At 51.4% G+C, this 13512-nt stretch overlaps 1 protein-coding gene across 1 annotated transcript; it reads right to left on the bottom strand.

Annotated features, from left to right (window-relative positions):
* Positions 1 to 3977: 3977 nt before the first annotated feature.
* On the bottom strand, positions 3978 to 12297 carry KCND1 (potassium voltage-gated channel subfamily D member 1). Its single transcript, XM_019629604.1, has 6 exons — positions 9433 to 12297; positions 7536 to 7698; positions 7344 to 7427; positions 7158 to 7256; positions 6645 to 6895; positions 3978 to 5379 (listed from the first exon to the last, which is right to left on the bottom strand). The coding sequence occupies exons 1-6, from the start codon at positions 10551 to 10553 to the stop codon at positions 5148 to 5150; spliced, it is 1950 nt and encodes a 649-aa protein (XP_019485149.1). The 5' UTR covers positions 10554 to 12297; the 3' UTR covers positions 3978 to 5147.
* Positions 12298 to 13512: the final 1215 nt, after the last annotated feature.

The following is a 13512-nucleotide window of genomic DNA, read 5'->3' on the forward strand; positions in this document are numbered from 1 at the left end:
GCGCAAGGCACGCCGGGATAGAACCCGGATGAGGGGGCTACTGTGCTGCGCGAGGCACGCCGGGATCGGCGGGACCCGGATAAAGAGATTAAAGCACCGGTTCGAGAATCGTTGGCGGCGCACGGGTCACGAGACAGGAGAACGCGGATGTGAAGTCCAAGGTGAAGGTAGCGCAGTGAGTTCGTCGTCGCCTTCTCTCCGAGTTCGGCAAGTTGATTGCTATGCTCGTTCCGGCCTTCTGCTTCAAAGGAAACAGAACCAAAACAAGCACCTCTTCGCCCCGCCCCCTCGCAGGTTCTTGAACTACCGGGTGGGGCCCCGGGGCACCGCGCACGCGCACCAGAGCACAGCCCCGCCTCTCGCTCGGAAGTACGTGGGCAAAAATCTTCGCCGCCGCCACAATTACGGGCACCAACCAATCGAAGCGGCTGCGTGGGTCCTTGCTGACGCCCACGGACCAATCAGAAGCCAGTGATCGCCCTCTTGTGCCCTCCGTCTCGGATTTCAGTCAAAGTCTGCACTCTGGTTCCTGGCCTTCTCGTCGGCGCTGTCCTGCTGTTGACTTCTGTCCCCGAGGCTCTGACTCACAGGCGGAGGTACTGTGACAGGACAGCGTGGCCTGCCTTGTGCACGACAGTTTTAAAAGCGCCTCCCTCCCAGGCTCCCAACTTGGCTGCTGTCAGTGGGACTGACAGGAAAATAACACTTCCAGAGCCTAGCAATCCTCTGAAGCGTCAGTTCCGGTCCCACCCACCTGCAAATCCATCCACACCAGTGGAGAGGCGGGCCCCGCTTCACCCTGGCAACAGGCCCAGTGTTGCGGTGATTGGCTAAGACATGCCGTCACTCGCGTCAAACGGGCCAACCTTGGGACAGACATGCAACCGTGGGGACAGTGGTGTTTGGGAAGCCGACCCGCCCTCTTTGGCAGCACTGCACTCTCGCCCTCGCGTTGACCTCCCCGCCCTGTGGCTTCCGCGCAGGCGCGACACAATCTTTTCCTCTTCCCCTCAAAATAACTGAGTTTACCTGGATCGAGCAAAACTTTACGAACCAGCCAACTGTGTCACCTGCCAACGTCTCGCAATGGTAAAATCCCTACCACTCAGCAGCTAGAGAGAGCTACTAGCTAATCCTAGCTCTGCCCCTCCTGTCTGAGTGATCTCTGGCAAGTTATTTAACATCAACCCCATCCTCAATTTCTATTTCTCTGTAAAATGGCCATGATAATTCCATTTTAAGGATCAGATATTCGTGCTTGTAAAGGGTCTGGTGCTGTTCCTGGCACATGTAAGTGGTCAATAAATTAGTTGGCATGGCAGTGCAATAGAACGGATCCCAGGCTTTGGAGTCAGGAAGACCTCAGTTCCATGCATAGATGGACCATTATCAACTGTAGGACCTTGAGCAAGCCATTGTGTCTCAAATTTGAGGTTACCCATGTGTAAACGGGAATAATGCCTGCCCAGACTACCTTAGGGAGTAGTTATGAGGTTCTGAAGAGCTCGCGAACCAAGGTGTTGTGCGAAGTTAGGGTTCCCTACATCTTAGGAGCCAAGACATACAACCAGTGGACTGAAAGAGAGACCATCAGAAAGCCACCTAACCTTCTCCCTTCAGAGGCCAACCCTAGTTGAAGTCTTCCCTGAAGGGTGTCAGTAATAACTATTGTGTTTTCTGTTCATGAAACCTAATGGGGGAGAACTCACGTTAACTGGGCCTGTTTTGTTCAGGTCATTATGCCCAATGCCTATGCATGGGATCTTTTCATAACCATCTCACTCAACCCATATATTCCACTCCCTTCTGGATATTTGTCCAGAACCACACATCTAAAATGGAACTTATGATAATAATTGTAACTAATTGTTACCAAGTACTTACTATGTGCTTGGCTCTGTGATGTTCCCTTTGGCATTGAATGGCACCCCCACTCAGCTTTTGCCCAAACCAGAAACCTAGGAGTTAGCCTTGACTGCTCCCTCTTCCTCAACTCCCAGATGCTTGTCAATCCCAAGCCCTGCCAATTCTACCTCTCAAATCTCTTGAGTCTCCAACTGCTACTGCCACTACCTGATCCAAGCCACCAGCACCTACCAAATAGACCACCTACCTACTAGACCACTGCAAAAGCCTCCTCAGTCGTCTTCCTTGCTCCAGGACCATTTCTCTAGAATCCACTCTCCACAGCCAGGATGATCTTTCTTCGACTTACAATGACTTTCCTGTTTATAAACCTTAGGCGGTCCCATTATCCTTAGGATGAAATCCAAAATCTGTATCCTACCTTCAAAGGCCTTTTGTGATCTGCCTTACCTCTACATCCTACCCCTTATCACAGCCGCACACTCTCCTCTCCAGCTGTACTCAACTAATTTGAATTTCCCAAAGGCCCCAAGTTCACTCTCTAACCTGTAAGTCATCTGTATATGCTGTTCTCTCTGCGTGAAACATTTTCATCCTTTTGTCTTTTGCCTGACCAACTCCAGCTCATTCTTTGTGTGACATTTTCCTGCATCTATTAATACATGCTTCTGTAATCCATTGATCTTAGTTCTGCACTGTATTGTAATTGCTTCGTTACCTTCCATGCTCACCTCTGTAGATCAGAGATGATGTCTACTTTGCCTATCTTTGTACCCCTAGGGCTAGCATATGATATGCAGTTAATAAACATTTGGTGAATAAAATAATGATTATCTGTTTCACAGATTAGCAGCTTGAGACAAGACAAGGTACCGTGTTTTGCTGTGTATAATGTACACTTTTTTGCCCAAATTTGTGAGGGAAAAATAAGGATGCACATTATACATGGGTAGTACTAATTCCATATCTATATAAATGTTTTTAATTCTTTTATTTATGTTTAAGAGTTAAAAGTGTAACTCTAGAAATCAGTAACAATATCCATATGCAAAATAATACCCTGGAATACGATAATCAGTTTTGTTGAACTTAAAATGCACCTGCAAGGACAAAGAGTTCTTGGCCTTCTATGATGCGTAAATATTGTAAATTTGTTACAGGTACATAAAATTCCTTGTACCTTGTATCTGTTCATGTGTTTTGTAATTATTTGTTACATAAAATTGCTTGTACCACAAAATGTTAAAAAATAAATGCTAAAATTCCTTTATAATACAAAAAACAAGTACCTAAATGTAAACAAATAAAAATTTGAATTAAAAAATTAAAACAAAAGAATTTTTTCCCCTGAAAGTTTGGGCCAAAAATGTAGATATGCATTATACATGGGAGTGCATTATGCATGGCAAAATATGGTAATTCTCTCTCCCAGGGATTGGAACCCATGTCCCTGAATACGAGGTCTGTCTTCTTTTTTTTAGCTGAGCTATCCTGCCACCTGTTGGCAGCTCAGCAGCAGCTCAGCTCCGGCCGGTCATCGAACCGCTGTTGTTCAGAGCTCGCACTCTTGAGCGAGCTCTTAACCAACTGAGCCACTCGGCTGGCCCCCCAAGGTCTGTCTTCTTGATGCTCCACACAGCTCATTCACACACTAGCGTAGTGTACTCAGTATCCCAGAAGACAAAATATAGGGGACATCCACAAGGAAGGGTAATTTGCCACACTGAGAGATGCGTTTCATCAGGGTTCAATTCAGAACCGTTTGCTATCAAGAAACCTGAGTTTAAGTCTCCCCTAACCAAACGTGTGCTGCTCTGGGTCTCAGTCTCCCCATTTGTGAGTGAGGGAGTTAGAACAGATGATGTCTAAGTGGTCATGTCTCAGGACCTTCTAACCTGCCTCACTGGCTGGAGATTCAACTCTTCAACCCACTGCCCCGTTTTCATTTCTCCTAGATCCCAATCTTCCATAATATGTCACCAGGCATCCATCTCCCATACCTTTACCCACACCAGCCCTTCTAATAGTTGAAAGGAATTGAAATCAGAGTACTTTCCAACACCCAGCCCAACCCAGCCCCCAAACCCACAGAGCCAGGAGGTGCTCATCCCCATCTCTCCTCTCAGGTTTTATTGACTGATGGAAACTACATCTTTGTCAGCCACCAGCTCCACAGGGACAGTGTTGGGGACAGGGAACCTGAGATGATGCTAGATATCAGCCTGAGAACAAACACAGAGTACCAGAAGGTGACCCAAGAGGGAGAAGAAAGAGGGATATGTGCAAAGGCATTGTGGGGGAGGAGGAGGACGACGAGGAGATCAAGAAGTTCCCCCTGCCTCCTACAACTCCCAGAGTTCAAGAACAACCCAGGCCTCAGCCCTCTGGACTCCTGCCCAAGAACATGGAATCAGCCCATGATCTCCAAACCCAGCCCAGCCCTCGCTGGCTGCCAGGTGCTTATCTCAGCCAGTCCAGACTCCAGCCCAACCCAGGAAGGAAGCAAACCAGAGGAGCAGAGAGGAGGAGTATTAGAGGTGGCCCCTCTGATTAGGGCAGATGTAAATACTGCAGCAAACTGGGCAGAGGCTTTGCATAATGTCATGGCAGCAGTTGCTATTGCTAGAGTTTGCTGAGGGCCCAGCGGAGGACAGGGTTGTGGGGACCCATTTTCAGCAGCCAGGGAAGGGGGTTAGTGTTTGTGCTATCTTTGTGTATTATAAGAGGAAGCCTGACCCCTGAGCCAAGGCCTGGGGGTAGCAGGTCACTGCTGAGGCCACAGCCCATGAAGCCTGTGGTTGCATTCCAAGCTTCAGAATCTGGGAGTTGTTGGGCCTGGTGAAGTTTGGGGACCTCTCCTAGGGGCCAGATCAGAGGTGATGTTTCTCTTCTCTGAACCAAACCTCCACATCCCAGCCAGAGAGAAGAGGAAGTCTCACCTCTTCTTCTCAGGCCAGAGCTCAGATGTCAGGTGGGAGCCTGAGGGCCCAAGGGGAGGAGCATGCAGGAGACCAGCTGGGAGACAGGGTCTGATCCCAGTGTGCTCGGGCAAGGAGGCCAATGATTCAGCTACCACCAGGAAAACTGTCTGAGGTGGGGAAGTGCCCCTTTCCCTGGCTACGTCCTCACAAGGTGGGCGATTCCATGAAACTCCATTGCATAGTTCTCAGTGGGGGGCAGAAGGGGTCCCCAGGCCTGTCCCTGTCTGCCTCCCTAAAATATGGCTTTGGAAAGGAGTCCCCAAGAATCAAGAGGGCCCTCTGGATGGGCAGGTCTACCCCTTACAGGGAAGAGATCTTGACAGTCTCAGGCAGGAAGCAAGAGGTACCCAGGCTGGAGTTCCTGAGGGTGTTGCTGGCTCCACCACTGCCACTGCCACCAGGGGAGGAGGGTTGGCTCTCATCTGGGGTGTTGGCAGGAGGGGTGGGGATACTGATGATGGCAGCCACGAAGTCCCGGCTGTCGCAGTTCAGGTCAAGGCTGTCATGGGGCTTGGCATTGAGGCTTGAGCGGCTACGGATAAGGATGGGAACATGGAAGGTTCTTAAAAAGTCATCTTAATACTTTCCACAGCAATCATGACATTTATTAAGTGCCTACTGGGTTGCTGGCACTGTGCTAAATGCTTTCCCTGCACCCTCAATTACGGTAGTGCAGAGTAAGTGCTCTGGAATCAGAGTCCTGGTTTCAAATCCTGGTCCCACTTTTACCACTCTAAACCTCTCTTTTCTCTCATCTGTAGCATGGGAATAACAATACGGTAGGTCCTCACTTAACAGGGTCAATATGTTCTGTGATTTTTAAGTGAAACGACATATAACAAAACCAATTTTACCATAGGCTAATTGATATAAACAAGGGTAAAGTTCCTAGGCATCTCATCAACATCATAAAAAATGGTGTTATTTAAGGACCTGCTATATTTCCTATGTCATAAGGTTCTTGTAGAGATTAAATGAGTTAATAAATGATACGAAGTGCTCAGAATAGTGCCTGGAACATAATGAGCACACATATAAAAAAATGTTGTCTATTATGGTTACTCCTGACAATTCAAAGTCCTCACAGTAGTCTACAGTAAGAACTACACAATCTAGTCCCTGTTCCTTTCTGATTTTTCCTTCTACCATTCTGTCTCTCACTCATTCCACTCTATTCACAGTAGCTCCCTGGCTGTGTCTCGTGTTAGAGACATACAGACCTATTCCTGCCTCAGGGACTTTTCACAGGCTGTTTGCTCTGCCTGGAAAGCTCTTTCTCTAGATATATACATGGCTCACTCCCTAGCTTCCTTCAGGTTTTGGCTCAGATGTCACTTTAGCAAAGCCTTCCCTGACAACACAAAACTACATCACACCCTGTTCTACATTCTCTATCTCCCATTCCTGATTTATTTTCCTCCTTTGCACTTAACACACTACATCATCTATGTATTTCTTTGTTTGTTAATGGTTACATCCTACTAGAATATAAGTTCCAGAAGGTCAGGGATTTCTGCATGTTCTATTCACTGCCTAAGGTGAACGAAATTCCTAAACTCCTAAAGTGAACTCCAAAGTGCCTAAAACTCTGCCTGGCAGATAGTAGGTGCTCAATAAACGTCTGTTGCAAGAACAAATGGAAAACAAGGAGTTTCCAGACAACATAAATCCAAGCTCCCAGGATGGGAGAGTTTGGGTTCGAACTTTACTTGCTAGGCCTGGAGTCATGAAATCTTTGATCCTCTGGTCCAAGCTCTAAGCTTCTCCAGGGGTGGCCAGCTGGTGGGGAGTGCTTACCTCTGAGGCACAGGGCTCCTCCGCAGCCCTGCCAGTGTGTCCAGCTCCTGCATGCTGCCACGGCTGACTGAGGCAGTGGAGTTGGCAAGGCGGATGGCACGGCGCTTGGCTCTGCGGGGGCAGCAAGAGGATAGCAGGCTGCCAGGCCCCATTGGCTGGGAGGACACAGAGGTGCTGCGGCTGGTACGGCCACCCAGCGAAACTGCGCCCAGGGCCTCGCTGAAGGTTAGCTCATCTGTGAACTCATGGCACTATGGGAAGAAGGGAGGCATGGTCACACGTCACCACAAAGGAGCTGCCCCTACGCCCAGGCCTTTGCTTAGACCTTTCTGGAAGTCATTCTCTCTTCCCTTCCCTTGTTTACCCTTCAAGGCTCAGCTCTATTGGGGCCCCTTCCAGGAAACTCTGAGATTTCCACAATTAGCAGTGAGCCTCTCATCCAAGGGAGGGAGCTGGCTTGGTGGCAGAGGGCCCCCCCTTCACTCTGCCTCGCCACCTCTCGTTAGGCCTCACCGTTGTCTTCTCTAGACAGTGCAGCAAGTGGTGATGCTGCTGCTCAAAAGCAGAACAGTTCCTGACACACAGCGCCTGTTCCTCCCCACTGCCACTGTCCTGGAATGGATGGAGCAGAGGGATGAGTTTAGCATCTTCCTCCTCCCATCACTGCTCACGCCCAACCCCAATTTGGGCCCTACCCACCTCAAGGCCCCCGTTCTGCTTGTACTGCAGGAAGGCATTTGTGGTACCACTCTTTGCCAACCGGATCCTTGCCAAGCGTACCTTCTACAAAGAGAGGACAGAAAAGTTCAGGTAGGTAAACACAAGAGGTGACTGACTGACTGGGGTTGGGGGGAAATAGGAGGTGCTCAGATGGAAGGAGCAGCTAGCTACCTGCTGTGCTCGGCGCTTATCAGCACGCTGGTTCTGGTGGTAGATGCGGCTGAAGTTGGACACAATGACTGGCACAGGCAGGGCAATGACCAAGACGCCACTGAGTGAGCAGATGGATCCGAAAATTTTGCCAGCAATGGTGCTGGGTACCATGTCTCCATAGCTGGGCCAGAGGAGGTAAACCAAGGTCAAGAAAAGTGCCCACCCCTCCCTCAGTCCCCCACTTCATTCTATCCAACCCTACTCACGCTGTGACTCTAGCCATGCACTCAAACTCTCTGAGCCTGTTTCTTGCTCTGCAAAATGTGAGGAATGACCTTTCTGGCCACCAGTGGGGGTCAAGTGAGAAATGGGCCCTCAGCCCCTACAATCTGCTGCCCCTATCTGAGCTGCGCACCGGGCATCTGAGTCAGCTGGAAATCTATTAATACCAAGCATAGGGGAGAAGGAGGAAATCACAGGCAGTAAACATAGCCTCCTGGGGAGTTCCACTACCACAAGCCAGATGAAGGGCTCTGTCCTGGGAGCAATGCTCTGTTGGTTTTGCTTGCATCTGTCCTACTTTCTCTAGGTAGGACCCCTTCTTATTCTCCCAGGGGAAGCCTTGAAACTGTCCTCAAATGAAAAAATAGGGGGGAGCCTTGAAACTCCCCCCTCCCTTTCTCTACCAACCCCCTTCCTATGGAGATGGATCAGAGCCAATCTTACCACCTTGTTTCACAGAGGCAGCAAAAACCAAAGCTTGGGACGGGGGGGTTCCATAACTGACTTGCTCAAGATCACACAGCATACTTTTGTCCTAACCATAGGACCAATCAGATCCCCTCCACAAAAACGCAGCCTCTGCAGTCTTAAGTCTTTCTAGGCTTTTGCTCAAGCTGTGCCTCCTTCCTCCCCAGGATGGGATGGCTTTTCCTTATTTCTTTGTTTTAACTCATTTTAAAAATCTCTCCAACTTGGCCATTTCTGGCTCTGTGATGTGTCATCTCAGACTGTTCTCAACTAGGAGACACGGGCAGTCACCCACCCTCCCAGGGTTGTCGTGAAAACTGAACAGGGTAAAAGGCATCAGAATACCCAGTTCCAACCCATTCTCAATGCTCAATATTTGTTTGTTTACTCAATCCTGAACCTCCAACCGAAATTAATTTCTACTCCTTAGACACCTCAAATCAATTTTTCTGTACCTCTGTTAAGGCACTGAGCAAGCCCAATTTATCCATTCAACAGATACTGAGAAGCAACTGTATACCTATTCCCGGTGATGGGAATTTAGAAAAGGACTACGGTCTCTGCCCTAGACAGTGTCTTGAAGAACAACATGAGTTTGGTGATTCCATTTGATGCTTTAATCCCAACCATTTCCTCTCAAGGACTGGAATTTGAAACAATGATGCTGAAAATATCTCATTCTGGGGAACATCAAGGAATCACAAAGCCACAGAGGTAGTGCCCCTAGAGGGTTGAAAGCAGATGATTCTAGAGGGTTGAGAGCCATGGGTCCTCAAGATGGAAAAGGAGGTCATAGAAAACCAATACCTATTTATCCTGCACTAGAAACTTTCAGGGAACTTTTACAGCCACGATGTCACTGAAGTCCCTCAAAAGGGATCATCATTTCTCATTTTACAGAGGCGAAAACAGACCCCGAGAAAACAAGGTCAACAAAAAGAGTATAGCTAAGACAATCTTTGAACCCAAGTCTCTTGACCTGGAAAATCAAGGCACTGTAAGAGCTGGGCAGGATTTGAAGATTAGTCCAACTCCCTCAGTTTTTACAGATGAGCAATCTGAAGCTCATATAGAAAGAGATCATTTACCTAACTTTCTTACTTTTATAGAAAAGGTGAGTGTTATGGACTGATTGGGCAGCTCCCAACACAGGGTCTGCACTCACCCAAGTGTGGTCATGGTGACAATGGTATACCAGAAGGCCGCAGGGATGCTAGTAAAGTTGGTCTTGTTTGTGCCCTTCTCGGCATAAAACATGACAGTGGCAAAGATGATGATAGCCATGGTAAGAGAAAAGAGTAGAAAGCCTAGCTCAGAGGCACAGCTCTTGAGTGTGTAGCCCAGAATCCGCAAGCCCTGTGAGTGCCGAGAGAACTTGAAGATGCGAAATACCCGGAACACACGCAGGGTGACAAAGGCGCCTGAGACATTATCGTCCCTGGCCACGAAAAGCCCGATATAGTAGGGCAGGATGGCCACCACGTCGATGAGACTCATTACACTCCTCAGAAAGCGGCAGCGGCTGGGGGCGGCAAACAGCCGCAGGAGGTATTCACCCGTGAATATGAGCACACAGGCCGTGTCCATGCAGAAAAAGGCCAGCGGGAAGCGGTCACCACAGGGCAGCTCCTTCGAGGGCAGACGCGCAGGGCCGCGGCACGGGATGGTCTCCACCACATTAGCGATGACCGACACGGCGATGAAAAAGCCAGTCACGTAGTAAAAGACCAGGGCTGCGGTGCTCGTGTGTGGGTTCTCAAAGGCCCGCCAGAGCTGCTGGCGCAAGGAGCTGCCGGCCGGCAAGGCTGGCCCATCCCCAGCCTGCTCGGCCTCCTCGTCTTCCGCCAGGCGCTCGGCGTTCTCCTTCTTGCGGTCCCGGTACTCTTCGAGGCAGCAGTCACCGACGAGCTCAGGCACCAGGCCGTAGAAGGCCAGCTCTTCGTCGAAGGCCTGGATGCACTCCTGCCGCGGGCAGTGCAGGCGGCCTGTGCGGTAGAAGTTCAGCACATGCCGGAACATGTCCGGGTCGCGATCGAAAAAGTACTCGCCCGAGTCGGCATCATAGAAGAATTCCTTCTCTGAACTGCCCAGCAGGGTGTCTGGGTAGCGGTCCAGCGTGTTCTTCCAGGTCTCAAAACGCCGTCCGCTCACGTTCACCACCAGAACCTCATCTGCCCGAGAAGCCTTCACCCCTGGCGCCGGGGGCAAGGGCTGCTGGGCCAGGGGCAGCCAGCCCACTGCGGCTGCCCGCGCAAAAGGCAGCCACGTGGCCACACCTGCCGCCATCCTGCCGCTAGCCCCAGGCCCTCAGAGACTGAGGGGGGTGGCCTTTAGGAGAATGTGGCTGTCTCCAGGATGGTGGGTGCTTGGAGAGGCCCTGGGCCACTCGCACAAGGAAACTGGGGGTGTCTAGAGAGGCCAAGAGGAACCTGGAGGAGGAACTAGAGATAGGGGCAGGGGCTTGGGAGGCATCTAGAGGGTCTGGGAAGGACCTTGGCGATGTCTTGAGGAACTGAGAAGGGGCTAGGGAATATGGAGAGGAGCAGAAAAGGGGCGTCTAGAGGGGCTGAGAAGGATCTGATGGAGTGTTTAGGGAGACTAAGAAGATTCTAGAGGGGTCAGCATGTGCCTGAGAGATGTGTGGGGGGGTGTCAAGTGGCGGCAAGAAACACTGGGGAGCTGTCCACACTCTCAAGAGTTCTAAGGGAAGGAAGAAGGGACTAGAACCCCTTAGTGGGGTTGGAGAGGGGATTGGGTCACCAGAGGGGTAGAAATGGGACCACGGGTGTTTGAAAGAAGCTAAGAGTGTCTGGAGGGGGGAGCGGTTCTAGAGGGGCTGAGAAAGGTGAGGAGGGTTGTCCACACCCTCAAGACTTCTGGGGAAAGGATCAGGGGTTTGGAGTCCTTTGGAGACCTAGGAAAGGGGTTGGTGTATCTAACGGGTGTCTATAGAGCCAGGAGTTTGTAAAGAGGCTGAGAGGTGTCTTGGGAGTGCCTAGAGCTGCCAAGAATAGCCTGTGGGGGGTGTCTACATTCTACAGGAGTTCTGGGGAAGGAAGGAGAGGTGGGCCCCTACTGGGACCGGAGAAGGGAGTGGGGTATCTATAGGGGCAGATATGGGGCTGGGTTCATTTTCAGGGACTGGGAGGTGTCTGGTGAGAGGGGTATCTAGCGGGTCTGAGAAAGCCTGGTCTGCCTTCTCAAGAGTTCCAGGGACAAGAAAGGGGCCTGGGGAGTTCCACGGTGCTAGGGCTCAATTGGAAGTTGGGCACAGACCCAGAGTACCCAGAGGTTCAAATACGACTAAGATAAGAGGAAGAGGGGGTTCTTCCAAAAATGGGTTGGAGAGCGGGGTAGGGTGTTGGAAGGGAGTTGGGTGTGTCTCCAGGAAGGAGGGCTGCTGGGCCTTGCAAGAGGCTGGCGGGGGAGCTTCGGATAAGTCTGCGTCCCACTGCTGGGGGCTGGTCTGGGGAAACCACACCCCGAGGGGCTGGTGGTGTGTGCTAGGCAGCGGCAGTAGCAGCAGAGGCAGCAGGATTAGGAAGAGAAGCAGCTACAGCCAGGCCTGGGAGAGAAGGCAGCACAGGCAGGGGAGGGGGCTGGGTCTCTGGAAGGACAAGGTCCAGCAGGACCCTGGGGCACTGTCCCCAGGATGGGATAGGGCGTGGGGGCTGGACCAGGGATGGGCAAGGACAGCGATGTTGGTGGACCCCTCCCACTCCCCACAGGGCCAACCTCACCTGTGTCCCCACTGCAGCAGCGGCAACAGCGGTGGGGCTGGGGGTGCCAAACACCGGAGCTCCTGCCCCCCTCTGCAGAGCTGCTTGAGCTCTACTCCTCCTCTGGCTCTCTCCCCGCCCCTCTGAGCTTGCCGGGAGAGGAAGAGACGCAGGGAGGGGCCTCGTGGCTCCCAGAGCCCCCTCCCCTAGGACCGCCTGAGAGGGACCCTGGGGAGACTCCGCCTCCTACAAAGCTGGTTGGGCCTCAGTCGCGTCATCTGGAAAATGGGGGTGGTAGGGAGCTTTGCCAGTTCTGCCCACCTCCTTCCTGGACTCCCCCCTCTTCCTGCCCAGCTTCTACCCCCTCTGCCCCTAGGGGCCCCCACCCCCACCAGTCTGAATCAGCAGCACTTAGCAGATGCGATCGATGGGGAGGCGTCTGTTAATGGCCCTAGAGCGGAGTGCCACCGGGAATGATGCAGCGCTGTGTCCCCTCCCTGCCCCCCAAGGCTAGAGAAGGCTGGGGTTGGGGGCATTTCTCTAGATGACCAGGCCCTGAAGCTGCTCCCGGGGGGGTGTGTGGGTTACAGCCCAGCTCTAACCAAGCTTGCTGCCTTGGGACTGGAGCACCATCCTCCTCTGTTTTCGCATGTGAAATAGGGGGTGAAAGGGGTGTAAATGAGGACATGGCAGGTCCCACCCTCATACCAGGTTCTCTCCCAGGCCGGCCCCACTCTGAGGGGCAGTCTCACTCATCTGTCCACATCCAGGAGCCTCAGATCATGCCTCCTCTGCTAGAGGGCTCTGCTCCAGGTGGCAAGAGCACAGGGTACCGAGTGCCTCCAGCATGGATGGATTCAAACCAGAGCTTTGCCGCCAACTTGTCTTGCCATGTCCTTGAGCAAGTGACTTGCACTGTTTCCTCAGTTGTCAGATGGAGAGTTACCCCAACTTGATAGTGTCACTGGGAGCATTAACTGGAGTGATGTGAAAGGGGATGGCACAGGGTATGGCACACAGAGGCCTCGTCTTTAGTAATTAAATGTGTGTGGCACTGGGGAGCAGTAATGCAGGGCCAACTTTAGCCTTTTAATTGATTTACCTCCATGTAATCCTCCATTCACTCGCTCATCACACTCCTGATTTGTCCGTTTGTCCATCCCTCTACCCACCCACCACCCACCTACCAATCCATTCTGCCACCCATACAACCAATTACTCTACCCATCCATCTGTCCATTTAGTCATTAATCCACCCACCCACTCACTCATCCATTTGTATATTCACCCCATCCACCTAACTATTCACCAACCTATCTATACGTATCCCTCTGTCTATCCATCCATAGCCCCGCCCATAATTTATTCACCCACTCTTCCCATTCATTAGCTCATCCATCCATCTGCCCACTCATCCATCTAGACAGGCCCGTAACCATCCACCATCTGTCCACTTATATCCCCACCTGTCTATCCTCTACCTATCCACCCATTCATTCATCCAATCACCTATCCATCTACTGTCA

The sequence above is a fragment of the Hipposideros armiger genome, unplaced genomic scaffold, assembly GCF_001890085.2.
Source record: "Hipposideros armiger isolate ML-2016 unplaced genomic scaffold, ASM189008v1 scaffold_862, whole genome shotgun sequence".
In the NCBI taxonomy this organism is placed as follows: Eukaryota; Metazoa; Chordata; class Mammalia; order Chiroptera; family Hipposideridae; genus Hipposideros; species Hipposideros armiger.

Excerpts from the sequence above, each read along its gene's own strand:
- KCND1 (XM_019629604.1), bottom strand. The coding sequence starts at position 10,553 with ATGGCGGCAGGTGTGGCCACGTGGCTGCCTTTTGCGCGGGCAGCCGCA. Across the intron at positions 7,257-7,343 it reads AGCAGAACGGGGGCCTTGAG|GACAGTGGCAGTGGGGAGGA; the intron begins GTGGGTAGGGCC and ends CATCCATTCCAG. Across the intron at positions 5,380-6,644 it reads AGGAGCCCTGTGCCTCAGAG|CCGCTCAAGCCTCAATGCCA; the intron begins GTAAGCACTCCC and ends CCTTATCCGTAG.